The sequence below is a fragment of the Euleptes europaea genome, chromosome 3, assembly GCF_029931775.1.
Source record: "Euleptes europaea isolate rEulEur1 chromosome 3, rEulEur1.hap1, whole genome shotgun sequence".
NCBI lineage: Eukaryota > Metazoa > Chordata > Lepidosauria > Squamata > Sphaerodactylidae > Euleptes > Euleptes europaea.
This window is the reverse complement of record NC_079314.1, coordinates 100,539,184-100,558,885: the sequence shown is the minus strand read 5'-3', so window position 1 is coordinate 100,558,885 and position 19,702 is coordinate 100,539,184. Positions and strand designations below refer to the sequence as shown.

The following is a 19,702-nucleotide window of genomic DNA, read 5'->3' as shown; positions in this document are numbered from 1 at the left end:
GCAGTGGGCTCTATATGAATTGTGTACCATCTGTGGTTTTAATGATTTATAAGACTGCATATTTTTATCATTTAAAATGTTTTATTGAGATATATAGATATATAGATATGACATGATTTTATTGTTGTTACCCGCCCTAAGCCAGGCCTTGGCCGGGGAGGGAGGGCTAGAAATTGAATAAATAAACAAATAAATAAACGCAGGCTATATAACTTGATGCAGGTTTGGGGTCATTACTGACAGCATCATGGACTTGTCAACTTCTTAGGGAAGGGTAGGCAACCCATTTGGCTTCAAGGGCCACAAAAATGCAACATCTACCTGTCAAGATGTTGGTGAGATGGCAAACAAAGCGGGAGGAAGACAAGGGTTGTACTTGGCCAGACACACCTGGAGCAGTCCTCAGCAGTGCTTCTACCACTTGAGAGATTTGCCTTGGGCTCGGTGGATGAATGAGCCAGTCTGGGAGGTGATGGTGGGCATAAGCCATACCTGTTGTTTTCTCCCACATCTATGGCCCCCAGCAGTGCTCCCAGTGCTTCAATCGCTTGGGCAGAGATCTGGACCCGAGTACCAAGAAAATTAATCTGGTGGCCAGAGGCTGCCAGCCCCATCCTAGAGAGTCTATAGGAGTCTCCCTATTCCTATGTTAAGCTTTGTGGGATTTCTAGGTTCATTCTTTATCTCCTAAAGTGGAAACATATAAAGAAAACCACTTCCAGGTCTATATGCCAGAGTGTAGTGGTTAAGAGCGGTGGTTTGGAGCGGTGGAGTCTGATCAGGAGAACTGGGTTTGATTCCCCACTCCTCCACATGAGCGGCGGAGGCTAATGTGGTGAACTGGATTTGTTTTCCCACTCCTCCACATGAAGGCAGCTGGGTGACCTTGGGCTAGTCACACACTCTCAGCCCCACCTACCTCACAGGGTGTCTATTGTGGGGAGGGGAAGGGAAGGTGATTGTAAGCCAGTTTGATTCTCCCTTAAGTGGTAGAGAAAGTCGGCATATAAAAACCAACTCTTCTTCTTCAATTACTGATGCTTAAAGGGAAGGCAGCATGGTACAGGCCGATCCCGCAGCTCTTGGAAGGTAAGCAGGGTTTGTACTTGGAATGGGGACCACCAAGGAAGGCTCTGCAGAGGAAGGCAATGGTAAACCACCTCTGCTTCTCACTTGCCTTGAAAGCCCCTTGCTGGGGTCGCCATGAGTCAGCTGCGACTTGATGGCACTTTACGCACATACACATGACGGATGAGTGTGTGAATGCAACAAGTATTTTATCGATCCTTGGCTCAGAACTCATATCTGCAAGGGACTGAGCAGTATATAATGAAAAGTGCTATTATAGGGAAGATGCACAATTAGCCAGGGAAAGCAGTCCCAAAGGCTGCAGTCCTAACCCCATTAACAATGAAAGCAAGTCCCACTGAAATTTACTTCTGAGAAAGCAAGGTTAGGGATTGGCTGAAAGACCAATCCTTAATGAGCCAATATCATACTAGAAGGAGGTATAAATTAGGGTGCCCCAGGCCTGGATCCAAGAGTGTTCGCCATATGACACTTTTTGAACAGGGTCAGTGGGAGAGCAGCATTTGATGGATCAGATCCAAGAGGACACATTCTCATAGGTGTGTGTGTGTGTGTGTGTGTGTGTGTGTATAGCATACGCATTTACTTCATACACAATGCATAAACTGACTTGCAAAACTCACTGCTTGAGGGGGATCACTAGCTTAGACAGCTTGGAAAGTGGATTAGACCGATTTGTAAAGATTTGTAAATAACAGTGTTGCGTAAACAGTAAATAACAATGTTATTTATTTATTTATTTTGGTGATATTTTTTTTTGCCCACCCTCCCCAGCCAAAGCTGGCTCAGGGCGGGTTACATCATTTAAAATGTACACTAGCAACATTAAAACTTATAACAATAAAAAAAAACAATTAAAAAAACAAAATTCTAAAATGGCGCAACAATCCAATCATATTGTCCAAGCCATGTGTCAGCCATAATGGCTACATGGAAACTCTATGGTCAGAGGCAATATACCTCTCAAAGCCAGCTGCTGGGAAGGGGGCAACAGGTGAGGCTTTGGCTCCTGCTTCTGTCCTCAACTTCTGTGCCTTCTAGAGCAGCTGGCTGGCCCCTGAAGGAAATGGGATGCTCTGGACTAGGTGGAGCTCTTCTCTGATTCAGCAAGGCTCTTCACATGTTCTCATACAGGGCCCAAAGGTGTGCTATGAGAACATATGAACCAGTGGCCCAGTCAATCTTTAGGTAAGAGTCGTTGACCAGACCAATATGAGGCTCATCCTGCTCACTATTGACTAGAGCCAGTGAGACCTGAGCAAATGTCTCTCCATGGTGCTTAATTTTTCACCAGCAGAGCAAGAAAGAGAAGCAATGGGAGCCAGCATGGTGTAGTGGTTAAGAGTGGAGGACTCTTATCTGGAGAACCCGATTTAATTCCCCACTCCTACACATGAAGCCTGTCTGGTGATCTTGGGCAAATCACAGTTCTCTCAGAACTCTCTCAGCCCCAACTACCTCACAAGATGCCTGTTGTGAAGGGGGGGAGGGAAGGCAATTGTAAGCCACTTTGAGACTCCTTAAAGGTAGAGAAAAAGCAGGGTATAAAAACCAACTCTTCTTCAGTTCCTCACACGCAACTCAGAGATTTCCCTGTTGGTGTCCCACATGATCAAATGGTCTTACGAACTGGCACTCACTGGGGGCAACCGTTAGTTTTCATTGCCTCAACTTGCTAGGAAAGAAGTTTCTTGCTATGTTGACTTTACTTTCTCTCTATCCTAATAGTCTAAACTGGCACCCTCTCCCTCCAAATTCCCTGTATTTGATCTGGTTTGGAGATTGAGCTACACTGTTGTTAGGTTTTTTTCCCTACAGTGTCTGTGGCTAAATATATCCACAAAGCAAACTGTAATCTGGATGCAGTGGATCGGCTGGAAGAAAAATACATGCAGATCTATTAATTCTTCTTTTAAAAAAATAATATAATCAGACTCCAGCAAAAGCCAACAGTGATCAGATTAGAACATCTCCAGTGGCAGACTTCCAAATATGAAGGAAAAGGTCTCCTTAGGTTGTTCCCCGTAAGCAAAGGTCTTAAATTATTGCAGGCCTACTTCATTTGGATAATTGCATCTTCATTATCCCATTATTTCATGTTGCTTTCCTTGGGCGGCTGTTTTCGTTCCTGGAGGTTGTAACACATGTGGCCGTTGACCACATTTGATTCTTTTCTGGCTTATACTGTCTGGCTGCTTGAGGAGCAAAGGTGTATCAGGTGCCTTCCAAAGAGTTTATAATCTGATAAAGCAGTCAGGGCAAATCTGAGGAACAATTCCTGCTAAAAGAGTCAAAGCCAGTGCGGGGGTCACACTATAAATGCAGTCTTAAGCCGAGTTACACCCTTTTCACAGTGCAATTCTATAAAACGTTACTCCAGCCTTTATCCATTGATTTCCACACTTGCCCTGCCTTTCATATAAAAACCAATTCTTCTTCTTCTCCCAGCCAAAGCTACTTCACAGGGTTGATTTGTGAGGCTACAGTGAGGAAGGGAGTCAGCGTGGTGTAGTGGTTAAGAGCAATGGTAGAAGAATAAGAATGTAGGTGTGATAGAGAAAAGTTTGATTTTTTTAGTTATAAGAATAATTTTTAAAATAATTTTGTATATGTACATAGAGAACAGTTTGTAATTTCTTAATTAGATTTATATTCGATACAAACGAAAACGGAAGTATCTTTTTGTCTTTGTGGTTTTTTTTGTTTTTTTCGTTTTCCCTTTTTCTTTATTTTGTTTATTGTAATTTTGTTAACAATAAATTAAAAAAAATGATTTAAAAAAGAGAGCAGTGGTTTGGAGCGGTGGACTCTGATGTGGAGAGACAGGTGAACTGGATTTGTTTTCCCACTCTTAACATGAAGCCAGCTGGGTGACCTTGGGCTAGACACACCCTCTCAGCCCCACCTACCCCACAGGGTGTCTGTTGTGGGGAGGGGGAGGGGAGATGATTATAAGCTGGTTTGATTCTCCCTTAAGTGGTAGACAAAGTTGGCATATAAAAACCAACTCTTCTTCTTCTCCTCCTGCTCAGAACCCGTTTTTCCAGATCAGACTCCACCGCTTCAAACCACCGCTCTTAACCACTACCCCACACTGGCTCAAAGAGAACTGTGACTAGCCCAAGATCACCCAGCAGGCTTCATGTGTAGGAGTAGAGAAACCAACCTGGTTCACCAGGTCTATAGTCCGCCGCTCTTTAACCACTACACCATGCTAACTCCCTGCTTTGCAAATTGAGAGTGCTGCTGCAGCAGCTCTCCAGGGCTGGATGGGAATGGAGCCCTCAGCCTGATATGCCAAGAACCCTGCCTTGCTACTGCCCTGGTCAGGGCTGCCTGGCTGAGTCCTGGACTAGCTGCAGCAGGCAAGATCTCCCCCCCCCCGCACCCTCCAGCCATACATTCCTATTTCCCCACCCCCCATAGCGGATGATGACCACAGGGAAACAGGTGGCATTTCTGCGGCTGAAGCAGCAGCCTGGCAGAGTGGCAACAGCGTAGGCGGGCAGGGGAGGAAGGGGAGCTGCCACGCAATGAAACCTTTCTCAGGTATCCTCTTCCTGCCCAGGCAGGCCAGCCTTGCAAAGCAGCCCCTGGGGAGTCCAACAACAGGTGGTTTATTTTTAATGTAAAAACTTTGTTTTGCCCAGGTTTTTAAAATGTCACGAGGTCCCAATTCACTGCAGGTGTGCAGCATGGAACACTTTCCCCCACAGTTGAAAAGGCATGGGATGTGAGAGAAAGAGCTCCACGCTACATGCCCACACTAGATCAAAGTAAAATGTAAACAAACCGTACATCCTCCTCCCCCTCCTACTTCCAGTTTCACGGCCTCAGCAGCTGCGCTAGGCCTCCCTCACATCCCTGTAGCTTCGATGCCTCAATAGTGGCAACAACAACTTCCTTCTCTCACCTGCTGCAGCTTTCAAGTCTCAGTGGCTCAGTGGGGGGGGGGTGGAGGAGGTGATTTGTTGTACATGTGCGCCTGCGCAGTTCATGCTCTTCTTTTTTGGAGGTATGTAAAAAAAAAAACTTCTTTTTAAAAACTTTTCAGTTTCTTCTGCAAATCTGAGGGGTCCAGCCAGTTTGAAGGGAAAAGCTTTCTGTCAGCATGGCCCCATCTGCGGATCTAGCTATCCACAGATGGGGCCACACTTTCGCTGGTGACAGACAGACAGACAGGAACATATAAAGCTGCATTATACTGAGTCAGACGTTTGGTCTAACTAAGGTCCGTCTTATCTACTCTGGCTGGTGGTAGCAGCTCTCTAGAGTCTCAAACAGAGACTGCTTGATCACTACACCAGCGTGGTGTAGTGGTTAAGAGCGATGGTTTGGAGCGGTGGAGTCTGATCTGGAGAACCGGGTTTGATTCTCCTCTCCTCCACATGAGCAGCGAGGCTAATCTGGTGAACTGGATTTGTTTCCCCACTCCTACACACGAAGGCAGCTGGGTGACCTTGGGCAAGTTACAGCTCTGTTAGAGCTCTCTCAGCCCCACCTACCTCACAAGGTATCTATTGTGGGGAGGGGAAAGTGATTGTAAACCGGTTTGAGTCTACCTTAAGTGGTAGAGAAAGTTGGCTTATAAAAACCAACTCTTCTTCTTAACTAACAAGAGTTTAACCTGGGACATTCTGCATGCAGAGCAGATGCTCTACCACTCAGGCACGGTCCCTGTCCTTTCTCTCACAGAGCTCTTGACTTTTGCTGCTTTTATAACCCCCATCACTACCAATGAGTTGACCTCTTCCTTCCTTTAGTGTCACCCTACATAACATCTTGTTGTTGGCTCAGACAGCTTCTTGCCAACGTCCCCAAGAACCTGCTCTCACCATTCTCTTGCTGTGTGCTCTAAAGACTAAGGTCATCATGCCAATTAGCCTTCTCCAGAGGTGCTTTCAACCGAAAAATGAAAGGTAATTAATTTAGGAACTGTATAAACTGTATAAACTGCCTTTCCAGACAACATGTCCAAGACAATGTACAGTGCAATCCAAGCCTACCAAAATAATAAAATGATAACAGCATCATAAAACAATAGAAAGGTGTTCATTAGAAAAGTATAAATGCATACTAGCTCACATACCAAAAACAAAAAACAAAACCCTACCCAAAGAGAAAAATTCTAAAGGCAGGCAAAGAATGGCTCACAAAGAAGCCACACGTAGAATTCTTTAGAATGGTCACAGCCGGTTGTTCAATAACTTGCTGTATACACATAAATATATGAGCAAGTTGAACATTTGATCAGTCTTCAGTCTTGTTTCTCGTTTCATGGATCCAGCAGGCTGCCTGCCTTTTGTTTTTAAAAAGGGACATCCACATATATACAGACGTATAATCATCCTTCATCTTTATTTTAAAAAATCCCATTACATATAGTTTCAAAAATTCTCTTGGATTGCTTGGCCTGTCGGAGAATGAGTGTTGGTGGCTTCCTAGAAACTCTCCGATAGGTCCTCACCACATCTAGCTTTCTCCAGTTAAAACCCGAAAAATCCCCAAACCAAGAACCAGTTTTTCCTGTTGCAGCCCCCTTCCCCCCCACACAAATGAACAAATTTAGCACTTTCTCTTTGTTTCTGTCTTCAACTTCCTGACTTAGATCTTGTGTTGTAATTGGTGATCTTTGTAACAAGACATTAAATGTGGTTTTGTAAACATTTTGTCATTCTTTTCACAAATTAATTAATTTTAAAAATTAGTACTATCTAACCACCTCCTTCATTCTTAAAATGATACATTTTGAGATTTCACTCCTCAGTAAAGCCTCAGTCTGAAATGAGCATCAGAGGATACACACTACATACTCCAAATTTGTAGGTTAGAAGTTAATCACCGATGAGAAGAAGATGAAGAGTTGTTTTTTATACCCTGATTTTCTCTAACTGTAAGGAGTCACAAACCGGATTACAATCACCCTACCCTTCCCCTCCTTACAACAGGCACCTTGTGTGATAGGTGGGGCTGAGAGAGTTCAGAGAGAACTGTGACTGGCCCAAGGTCACCCAGCAGGCTTCATGTGGAAGAGTGGGGAAACAAACCCAGTTCTCCAGATTAGATTCCACTGTTCTTAACCATTACACCATGCTGGGTTAAAACAAGTCTTTCCTTCCCCCCTGACTGCTTTGAACTATAGCAACCACACCTTTACTTGGAAATAAGTCCCAGCAATTTGAATAGAAGGCACTTCTACACAAATCTATTTAGGAGTAAAGGGTATTCTAGCCAGCTGCCCAATCTGCAAGCCAAAATACTTAAATTTGAGGCAGAAGACACTCAAATCTTATAGATGTGTGTCTAGAGAATGGTCTGAAGGAACCTTGATGCAATTCCAGCTATGAAGCTAAACAGGTCTGCAAACAAAATGCTTAGATTCAATGATACAGGCGGGCCACCTGAGAACCTCAGCTAAACTGCTCCTTTGACAAGGCAGAATATAAAGTGAATATAAACTGAACAAATAAATAAATAAGGCTTCGAGTCTCTTGGTTTTCTGCAAACTTTGCAAAACTGAATTATTCAAGAGGGCCTTTTGCACAGGATATAGGGCTGCACTTTTAACAATGTGGTTCAGAAAGAAGCTTGGCGTAAAGGTTTAGGGACTCTAGATTATACCACTGTGTTTAATTCATACTATCTCTTGCTGTGCCCTGACCTGGATAGCCCCAGGCTATCTCATCAGATCTCAGAAGCTGAGCAGGGTCAGCCCTGGTTAGAATTTGGATGGGCGACCTCCAAGAACTACCGGGGTTGTGACGCGGAGGCAGGCAATGGCAAACCTACTCTGAACATCTCTTGCCTTGAAACCCCTACAGGGTCGCAGACTTGACAGCACACACACACATCTGTTGCTGTAAACAGCTTCCTACACTGTCGATTGTGCATTCATTAAATGTGTCATGTAAATATTTATGCTTTTTTTCACCTCTGATTGCATCCAGATTTTTATAAATCAAATCCTATTGCATTGTCTATTGGATATTCCACCCTGTTGACTGTACTGACTTATTCTGTATAATCCACCTTGAGTCTCAGTGAGAAAGGTGGACTATAAATAACGTCCATAAAATAATAAATAAACAAAAAAAGCAAATAAAGGTGCAATCCTAAGCAGAGTTACAGCCGTCAATGAACTTAGAAGGATGTTAATCTGCTTAATCAGTCAAACAATCAAATGTGTGAATTGGTAAACATAGCTGACACATTCCATAGCTATTAATGAAATTCTATGCTAAACAGGTAAGGCAGGTTTGCTCTGCCACTTGGACAATCCACTGAAATTTCATTATATTAATGAATCACAGCTAGTAGTGGGCTATAATGGCGAGAATGATGATCTGAGCCGAGGAGGCCAGGTCATACAGAATGTTCAGTGAGTGACCTTGGGGTGCTCACTACTTCTCAGACGTGTACACTGCCGAGTTCTTTGAAAGAAAGTTGGGGAAATACATCCCTAGGTTGGGAAATCGATCCATAGAGCAGACAAAGGCAAACCACCTCTGAACGTCTCGTGCCTTGAGAACCCCATAGGGTTGCCATCAGTTGGCTGCGACTTGACAGTACTTTCCACCACCACCACCAAGACCCATTTATCTCAGTGGGATTCATTCTGAGTAATTATGTAGCAACAACGATAATCCTGGTAACATTTTGCTCTTTTCTCAGGTCCCCAAGACTTGATTGATTGGTTAATTAGGATGGGTGGGTAGACTAACTGAGCAATCCTAAAGAGAGTAACTCCAGGCTTAGACTGGAGTAACTCTGCATAGGATTGCGCTGTGAGCCAATGCATTCCATAGTTATTAATGTTATGCTAGATAAGGAAAGTCTGTCCTCATCATGCTGCATGTTGCTCACATTGCTAAACTCCCAAGTCCTGCAGAAAAGGCAGAGGGGTTGCTCCATAAAGTGTCTGGGTTCTTTCAAGCAAGACGATAGGAACAGCTGGTTGGTGAAAAGCACTTGGCTACTCAGCAACTCATGCAAAGTCAGCACCCAGGGCAAGTTGTTGTTGTTGTTGTTGTTGTTTAGATTGTTACCTGCCTTAGCCTTTAGAATTAGAATGAGTGACAATGGGTTTTTTTAACCTATACCAAGCAAGCTTAAAACATTCTAATACTGACAATTAAAAGCAATCAACATCTAAATTATGAAGGAAGATAAGAGCCAATTTAATTCCACTCTCATTCTCATTGCAAGCCATTAAATGTCATTGCCAGCTTGGTTTTTTTTAAAAAAAATAGTTACTATGGAGGAATAGTTACATTGTTACTAAAAGATGGCCAGGCTTGACTTTTGTCAGTCTCCGGGGGGGGGGGGGGGGATCATAATATAGACACACACACACACACACACACACACACACACACAATTGTTTGTATCTGCTTGCTCTCACCTAAGTTGTATAAATAGAATCAAAACTGTGGAAGTACTCCCACAACATACAAAAAGCTTAGATTCGACATACATATATTTCCAACACCAAGAGTACTATACAAGTCTTAAACATTGACTTTATCATGTTTTGTTTAAGTCTTAAATATGGAAACCTGTCTCTGGCTAGAACTTCAACAGAAAGCAAACCAAGGCACAGGTAAGATGGAGCGTAGGCTGTAGAAATTCCAGATGAGCTCAGCATGGCCTGACACAGTTGGAAATCCATGCAAGTTGACCTTTTACTGTTGCTGCTAAGAGTTAATGTGAGCCTCTTTTCCCCTAACACTTTATGAATTTTCAGCCCAAGAAAAGTCATCCACTTCTGTTGCTCATAGTTGGAAACCAATACAAAATCTGATGCATTTTAGTTACTAAATTGTGCATATCCACAGAAAGATCATAACTCAAACACCTATTTTGAGAGCCAGCATGGTGTAGTGGTTAAGAGCGGTGGTTTGGAGCAATGGACTCTGATCTGGTGAGCAGGGTTCGATTCCCCACTCCTCCACATGAGTGGCGGATGCTAATCTGGTGAACCAGGTTGGTTTCCCTGCTCCTACACATGAAGCCAGCTGGGTGACCTTGGCCTAGTCATACTCTCTCAGCCCCACCTACCTCACAGGGTGTCTGTTGTGGGAGGGGAAGGGAAGGTGATTATAAGCCGGTTTGATTCTGCCTTAAGTGGTAGAGAAAGCCAGCATATAAAAACCAACTCTTCTTCTTCTTCTATTTATTCAGTCACTGTCTTCATCCATATTACATTTTTTCCCATCGAGTCACAGCTGATATGGCAATCCCGTAGAGTTTTCAAGGCAAGAGACATTTAAAGGTGGTTTGCCATTGCCTGTCTCTGCCTTCAGCTGTATCTGAAGAAGTGAGCTATGACTCACAAAAGCTCATACCCTACCAGAAATTTTGTTAGTCTAAGGTGCTACTGGACTCTTGCTCTTTTCTACTACTACAGACAGACCAACACGACTACCCATCATGATCTATCTCCTGGACTTCCTTGGTGGTCTCCCATCCAAATGCTAACCAAGACCAACCCAGCTTAGCTTCTGAGAACTGACAATATTGGAGTCGGACTAGCCTGGGCTATCCATGTACCTCTGTAAAAAGGCATACGTGCATGTTGTTGAAACACTGTCCCTAAGAGATACTCTAGATCCTGTGGAAACCCACACTTCTATAGATCCCCAGCACCATCCTTCAGCCCTTCATACAGGAATACTTCCTTTCTTCCTGCCCTTGGATATAATTTCTGAAAGGCAGTGGAGGTGTGAGTGGGAGGTGGGTGGAGAACATAGTCCTGAACATAGGACCCTTGAGTCAAACCATTGGTCCATCTAGCTCAATGTTACCTATTCTGACTGGCAGTGGCTCTCCAGGGTCTCAGGCAAAGAATGGTCTTCCCCTGAAGGGAAAGTCTGACATTCAGGCCTAATTCACATCCATAATCCAGTACCTATATTTCAGTATGTATACCTATATTCATACCAGAATGCTTTGCATGAACCAAAGTGTTTAGAAGCTGACATATCTATAACCTTTACAACATATTTTCAATCTGTCATAACATCCCTATTGGAGCAAACCAGTATATTTCTTGGAAAAGTACTTGGCAGTAGTTGTGTCCAGGACTGCAACCAGGGCCTGCCAAGAGGTCAACTTGACATCTAGGCTTCTAATCATTTTTGTTGATGCTGGGAAGATTTAGGAATTGTTTAGTTTGGGTTTGCGTAATAGTTGGAATGTTGTTTATTGAATGTTGTTTACTGATGAGTATAAAATATCCAGCTGCTTATCACTGAGTTAAGAGAGCCCTGTTTAGATCTTTACTGTCTCTCTCCCATCTACAGATGTTATATGTCTGTTATGTCCTGTTATATTAGGGTTAGGGTTATGTTAACTGTAATGTTTTTTCCAGGATATGCATTGTTTTCTTTATTAAAGCTGTTATGTGCTGGTCTATGACCGTAACAACAATAAACTAAACTAAACTTTATTACGGTAAATCTGTTTCTTCAGACTTCAGAGTTCCTCTGAGTCCATTCTTAAATAAGATTAGATTCAGCCTGAAGAAAACCCATTTCGCCCCAACACTGGCTAACTGAGGTCTTTTAACTAGAGATGCTGAGAACTGAACCTGGGGGTCTTCCGCATATAAAATATGCACTCCTTCATTGAACCATGCATAGCACCTGCTTGCCTAATGTCTTCAAGCAAGCAAGTGAGGACTGGATACATCCCCCCCTCCCCAAAAAGCCCAGCTGAGTGGCTCTTATATTTGTGTGTCTGGTCTTCAGCAAGACATTCCCAAAATTCAGTTTTTTCCAGCGATGGCAACCACAAACTTGGAAGCAAAAAAAAAAAAAAAAGGAAGCACCTCAAAGAAGAAATACCTTTTATCATGGAAGCTTGGAGCTATTGCTAATGATTTACATAGTATTTGCAAGCTCCTTACTCTCCCCTGTGGTAGCTTGTAAGGTATCAGACACATTGGTCAACTTGACATCTAGACTGTGTGTGTGTGTGTGTGTGTGTGTGTGTGTGCATGTGTGTGCACGTGTGTGTGTGCATGTGTGTGAAGTGCTGTCAAGTCACTTCCAACTCATGGCAACCCTATGAATCAATGTCCTCCAAAATAGCCTATCGTTAACAGTCTTGTGCAGGTCTCGCAAACTGAGGGCAGTGGCTTTCTCTTTTCCTGCCGCCTTCAACTTTTCCTAGCATGATTGACTTTTCCAGTCTTCTTCCAGTCTGGTCTTCTCATAATGTGGCTAAAGTACTATAGCCTCAGTTTAGTCATTTTAGCTTCTAGGGACAGTACAGGCTCGATTTGATCTAGAATCCACTTATTTGTCTTTTTGGCAGTCCACAGTATCCATACCATTCTCTTCCAACACCACATTTCAAAGGAATCTACTTTCTTCCTACACCCCTCCCCCAAAAGCACCACAATCCCTGCAGCAATGTCATTTTTATCATTCAGTCTTTCTGTCCCTGTACTTTACTTTGGAACATGCTCATTTTTACCAAGTAAAAATGCTACTCTATAAGGACTCAGAGTTTATATATGGCTGTATCATTATGCAAGGCCAAATCTGGTGACCCATATGTTGGGATGGATCCAACCATTCCCCTCAAAGCCTTCCCCCAGCCTAAGGAGTCTTCCTCCAGTTTAAATGGAGAAAGAGCCACTTAAGATGGAGAAACTCTCCTAAAATTGGATTAAGCACTCCCAGTTGAGCCGAAAGGAAGGGTGGGGTATAAATATTTTAATTAATAATTAAATTTTGCTCAATGGAGTGGTTGGATACAAGTATGACACACACACACCTAGTCCCAGTGGCAAGAGTGACCTTCAGTATAGGTCTGGCCGGCGAAGTTATTTTTAATATGATAACCATCCTCAAGTTCTTGAAGGGCTGTCATATACAGGAGAGTGCCGAGTTGTTTTCTGATGCCCCAGAAGGTCGGGCCAGAACCAACGGGTTGAAATTAAATCAAAAGAGTTTCTGTCTAGACATTAGGAAGAATTTTCTAACAGAGCAGTTCCTCAGTGGAACAGGTTTCTTCAGGAGGTGGTAAGCTCTCCTTCCCTGGAGGTTTTTAAGAAGAGGTTAGATGGCCACCTGTCAGCAACCATCTTCTGGGCATGGAGTAGGGGTCACTGGGGGTGTGGAGGGGGAGGTTGTTATGAATTTCCTGCATTGTGCAGGGGGTTGGACTAGATGACCCTGGTGGTCCCTTCCAGCTCTATGATTCTGTGATTCTATGATTCTAATGGTGGATCCAATTTATCTCGCTGTTGTTATCTTGGGGCCTCATTTAGCCTTCTACTTGTCTTGGATTAACAGTATTTATCCTTTTGCTTGTGTTAACAGAACAGGATAGAATTGTTTAGAAAATTGCATTGACTTTTTCATTATATTTTAGTCAAAATTAAGCTATTAAATTGCAGGGGGGTTACTCTGTAGATACTTTTAGTCCTTTTGCTCTCACAGCTCATTGTACTGCTGTGGATTATGGCTGATTGTGAGCTGGGGCCTCATCACATCTGTGGAGGTCTACCTTCTTTTAAAGTTAGAATTCCACCCCAACCACAGACAATCGCAAGCAGGTCTGTGCCACTGGCATGTCCAAGTATCTCCACTATCGTTTTGGTTTTGTTTATTAGGACTCAGATTCCCTCTCCAATACAGCTGATAGTGGAGATTTTAAAATACTTGGACCTCCCAACAGCACAGGCCTGCTTGTGATTGTCTGTAGTTGGGATGGAATGGTAAATTATCTTTATCCCTTTTAACCAAAATGGCCAAGGTACCAGAACTCAGATGGGACAAGCATTCCAACTGCATTTCTTGCCAGTATTTGTTTGTTCTTCCTTTGACGAGTTTAGGGGGGCATTTGATTTTCCTGCTGTACGCTAGGTTGTGTAGAGAGAGAATGACTTGCCCCAGGTTGACATCCAAACACACAAAACTCTCTTTGAAGGAATCAGTTTGGTTCATCTAGCTCAGCATTGCCTTCTCTTGTGGCAGCTCTCCAGAATCTCAGGCAAAGAAAAGTAATTCCCAACATCTTCTGCCTGGGATTCTTTTAGCTGAAAGGGCAGGGATTGAACCTGGGGCCTTCCGCATACAAGGTTCATGCCCCACCTCTGAGCCACAACCTAGTCCCATTGAGGCCCATAGCCAAACTGAGATTTGAACCTGGGTTTCCCATGTCAGACCCACCAAAGTATCGACAGTATCACAGCTGATTCACTACATGGCCAAGATGCTGCCTCTCCACATCTGTTACAATTGCATTAATCGGATAAAACAGCAAGGCCAAGCACTTTAAAACACAAAGCACTTGGCCAATTAAAAGTATTATACGAGTGATAAGTGGCCATTACAAGGGAAGGACCAGATTGCTAAAGTAGAGTTGTGACAAGTCAAAGTAGACCAATCGGTACATTCTTTTTCTGTTTATCAGTTTGGAATTGCTTTCCCCATTTTATTCTGTCCATGTTTCCATCATCTCAATCTCATAACAATGATGCCAGGTTCTACAAGTGCATATCTAAGCCCGAGGCATAATAGCTTGCCCAAAGGTACATGGCAAACCCGTGCCAAAGCCATTTCCCCCTTCACACTCTCATTGCATGGATCTGCCATCTGTCTTTCATGGAACTTAGCATTCTCAGGCAGTCTCCCATCCAGGCACTGACAAGACCCAGACCGGCTTGGCTCCATCATGTACCTCCAGACTATTCCCTGATATATTAGAGCACAATGTCTTTGTCAGTACTTAAATCAGGGCTGAAACTTGGGGGCTGCTGACAGCTCTGAGTAGCAGAGACCTGAGTTACTTTCTTATCCAGAGCAGAGGTCCACCCAAACCTTTCGCACACACACCCTACCCCGTCCTTTTCAGAGCTATAAACCCGAAGCCTGACCTGAAAGCATCCTTGGCTTCCCTGCTGAGCTTGCCAACCAGGGTGCCAGCTGCGATGACAGTTTTTGATTATGGACGGTTGCCCATTACAAAAATGGACCAAAGCCAACAGTGCATTTCATGAAGTCACCAAACAGCCGCTCGCCCCAGAACGCCTTCTGGCCATTAAACTCAAGGTGGCCTTTGAAGTAGTAACAAAGAGCCGACAGGCTTCCCATCAGATTTCCCGTTGGTTAAGGACGGTGGATGTTACAATGTCAACCTTTGGAAGCCTCGTGGGAAATAAATGGAAGCAAAGTTATTTGGGTACACAAACGCCCTTGGAATCCAAGCAGGAGATAAGCCAAAGCAAAATAATAATAATAATAATAATAAAGAAAATGGAGCTCAAGCAACCATTGCACCTATTTAAGCTTTCTGAAGCAGAAGCCCTGTAAAAGAGAAGAAAAATCAGCCTACTCCCTGTGTGCAAGGTGATCCTTTCAATGCATCCTAACAACCACTGAAGGAGATTCTGCTGCTTTTTTTGTAGCATTTGGATACAATATTGGTTCAGATTTCTCTGCTGATACACCAACACATCTTGCAAAATTCATATATTTTTCTCCAATAAACATTTTGACAAAAGTTGCCACATTAAATACCTTTTGTGTACTGTGATATGATGCAAACATATTGATCATCATTGTTAGACATATTCCTCATAAAGGGGGTGGGGTAGAACAAGAGGATGCTGTCAGCCAACAGATTAGCTTGGGGGGGGGGGACAACAACAAAATAGTTCCTGTTACGAGCTTTCTTACAGCATCACTGTAACATGATTTTGACACCTGAAATGATTCAAGGATCTATTTTGAAATAACCTGTAACCAGTAACGTCTCTCTTTCTCTCTGTGTGTGTCCCTTAGGCATTTCTCTTTGTTTGCTCTCCAGTCAATGTTAAAGGAAGCCTATTATTCGTTCAATTCAGAAATGATCTAGGTTTCTGGTGCAACATTACTGACAAGCAAAACAAATTAGCTGGATTCAGTGAAGCATGATCAGATTCAAAATCCTTGACTCGGTAGGTTCTCTGGACTGTTTATGCATTGAGGAACAGTCCTAAATGCCACAATGATGCATGGCCTTATAAAAAATGACAACACATAAATTAGGAGGTTGATTTTGTGACCTTCCAAACCTCTTCCTGTAAGGCCTAGAAGACTGGCATGTCCTCATCCTCTCTTAATGTTCTATTCAAGCGATTTGCAACACTGCCCCCAGCCACCCTCCCCATTTCTGAACTCTACAAGGAAAAACCATCTCATACATGATTGGGAAACCGGTGAAGCAGTTTAGTGGAGAAGACTACGGGTTTAAATAAGAAAGCTCTGCCTTGAGTAGAGGTCTGCATCTGGTTTAAACACAGCCCGCTGGGCAAGGTGTCTCAACCAGGGGCATTCTGAAAAGAAGACCCTACCTTTTGCAATGAGTTCTTCCAGGTCCTGGTCAAACCCCAGACGGTGGCATTTCCTCCAGAGCCCCATGTTAGTTGAGTTGTACTGTCTGTTGCACTCATCCACTGCACTCATGGCAAAAAGCTGCCTCCTGTTTCTTGCCAAGAGAAGTTTCCCTTCCCAGCGGTCCAGCCGAGACCTGCTGGCCCTGAGGGGCAGGTTATTGTTCGAGTTATAAATGAAACCAGGGTCGTTCCTCCTGGTGGTGAAGCTTTTGCACCGTTCCCTGTGCTTCCTGGCGTCCGTTTCGTACCAATGGTCCGAGCAGATGGCCACCGCCAGCATGCCGAGAGCACACAACGCTAAGGAGAGACCAGCATAGAGCAATAACCTTCCGGCAGCCATACCTTAGCTTCACAGAAACACCATGGGCATCTTCAGTGAGAGGCAAAGCCCTTCAGCCTGGCATCCAATGAGCCCAGCTCCTGGGCAACCGGCATAGGAGAGTGTCTGCCTTCAGTGATCACATACAAGCAGATGGAGATGCATCCGACTTAGGTGGGGAAACTTCTTCCCCAGAAGGAAAGGGTCCCGAGCGCTCATTCACTTCTCCTATGGACCAGCGGGAGGCAAAATGGCCAGCGATTCTGAGGCTTCCACTTAGATCAATATGGTGCCAAGCGAGGCAGGGAGATGCCTGTCATTGGCCACAAAGAGGAGTCAGTGGTAAATAAGCATCCCCTCCTTGTGTCTGGCCATCTGGATCGGTCCACCGAGCTCTTCCAGCCTTGCCCACTCAGGAATGCCAGAGGAGTGGCTTTTTACATCGGCGATCGGCCCTTTAAGGAATCACATCCAGGGAGTAAATAGATATGCCTGGAAATCAAAAGTGTCCACCCCCGCCAGGCACACAGGCACCAAAAGCACTTGGCAGTCATCCGCTTCCCAGCAGCCAGTTACCTTGGTTCCAGGGGCGCTTTTATTATTATTTTTGCAGGAATCTCGGGCCAGGGCGAGGAGGCTGGCTGGCCTTTACAAGGGCGGAGAGGGAAAGGAGCCGGGGTGGGGGGAGCTGCCGCCTGCCGCCTTCGACCCACGAAGCTCCTGCAAACCCTTCCTAACGCGGGCCTCCGCTGGAGCCTCTTCCCAGTTCCGGGGCTCCCGCGGCTCTGCAGCAGCAACGTCCTGGCATGACGGGCCGGCGAGTCCCGCCTCCTCCTCGCCTCTCTCCCGGGGCCGGCCAACGGATCCCGGCTCGCTGTTGATCGGCTCCCGGGATCCAGGCAACCAACGGAGGAGGGGGACAATGGCCGGAGATCGAGAACGCCCGGCGGCGGAGGGGAGCGCGGCCAGCGCCGGGGATTCAGCACCGCGGACAGCGCCGGGGATTCAGCACCGCGGACAGCGCCGGAGGTTCAGCACCGCGGACAGCGCCAGCTTCCCTTCTCCAGACCCGGCCCCCGGAGTCCTTTGTTTGCCTTCCTCCTCCTCCTCCTCCTCCTCCTCCGATCGCACCGCCTGCCCCCTTTCCCCCCCCCCTTTCTTACACCCGGGCTTCCGTTTTCCGATCGGCAAGATCCCCCCCCCCCACAATATTTACAGGCAGGCACGCTTCCTCCTCGGCTGTGCTGATGCCTGCTCTTTCCAAAAATGCAGACTAGAGGGGTGGGAGCCAAAAAAATAAATCGCGCCGGTTCGAGTAAAAAAAAAAAAAAAGTGGGGGGAGGAAACGGCCTCTTGTCAATAGCTGACGGTCTGCACCATTTCCCAGCCGCGCGGCTCGATCCCCCGGGCGAGAGCCGAGATCTTTTCCAGCCCCTCAGCAGCTCCCTCCGAGGCGCGGCGCCGCCATCCACGGCTGCATGGTCTATTCAGACATTTCGCTGGTGCCTGTCTCGCCTTCCCCTTGGGCTCTCCAATGGGAACAACTCACCCATCTCGTCGAGAGAGCGGGAGCCGACGGAGGCGATCTGGAGGGTCCGAGAGCTTGGGAAAGATCATGGCCCTGTGTGGAGGATGGTGTGTTTTTCTTTTGAATCCCCCCCCCCCTTTAGCAACCCAAATAAGAGCAGCTCCGAGTCTTCTGCCCACCTGGGAATCTTGCCTTCTCCAAACACGCCACCCCGCAGCCTTGGCTGGAGCTTGCAGCCAGAGAATACGGAGCACCGAGCCAGAAGCTAGTGATGTCACCCGTGCAACGTGAGCCTCATTTCTTATTTCTCTAGCCTCCTTAAAGATAAACTGCACTCCTTCGCAGAGAGAGAGAGAGAGAGAGAGAGAGAGAGAGAGAGAGAGAGAGAGAGAGAGGCTGCCCTGCCTGCAAAATCTTTACACAACAAAAAACCTTAAAGCCATGAACCATTAAAATTACATGCACACAAAGAAAGAGAGAAATGTAATGATGTGAATTGCTCTGAAGTTTGCAAATGCACATCACTTGATCGGATTTCCCCCCCCCCCCCGAAAATTGCCAAATTACCAGATCTATTTAGGTTCTCTTTAAATCTGTCTATATGTAAAGAGGAGAGCAAGTATGGTGTGGTGGTTAAGGTGCCGGACTAGGATCTCGGAAACCCAGGTTCGAATCCCAGCTGTGCTATGGAAAGTTGCTGGGTGACCTTGGGCTAGTCACACACTCTCAACCTCAACCCTAGCAAATATTTGGATGGGAGACCTCCAAGGAATACCAGGGACATAACACAGAGGCAGGCAATGGCCAACCACCTCTGAATGTCTCTTGCCTTGAAAACCCTACAGGGTCTCCATAAGTCAGCTGTAACTTGACAGCAAAAAAAAAAAAAAAAGTAAAGAGTCCAAACCATATCTGTCTTGTGTTTGGTAGGCCCCCACCTTTCCAGCTCAGATTCCCAGCTAAAAATTAATCACCTACCCCTCTCAGCGCTCTTATGAGAATTAATGAGATATGCATTGGAAAGCATTGTGTACAGTAAAAGTGCTGTATGCATTATTGATGCCACTACTACCTAAATATTTTCCAGGCACATATGTGAACAAATAAGGTTGCCAGATTTCCTGTGTTTTCAAGGAAGTTCCTTATATGGATGGATTCTAATCTGGAGAATTGGGTTCGATTCCCCACTCCTCCACATGAAGCCTGCTGGGTGACCTTGGGCCAGTCACAGTTCTTTCAGAACTCTCTCGGCCCACATGGAGGCAGGCAACGGCAAACCACCTCCAAAAGTCTCTTGCCTTGAAAACCCTCTGGAGTCACCATAAGTCGGCTGCAACTTTACAGCACTTTACACACACACATACACACAAAGGAGAGA

At 45.2% G+C, this 19,702-nt stretch overlaps 1 protein-coding gene across 1 annotated transcript in view; it reads right to left on the bottom strand.

The window, feature by feature from the left end:
- The window catches only part of TMEM178B (transmembrane protein 178B), a 314,118-nt gene extending 297,227 nt beyond the window's left edge, over positions 1–16,891 (bottom strand). Inside the window, exon 1 of the mRNA XM_056847276.1 lies at positions 16,436–16,891. Coding sequence (XP_056703254.1) covers positions 16,436–16,817 — 382 coding nt within the window. The 5' untranslated portion in view covers positions 16,818–16,891. The remainder of the gene's footprint in view (positions 1–16,435) is intronic.
- Positions 16,892–19,702: the final 2,811 nt, after the last annotated feature.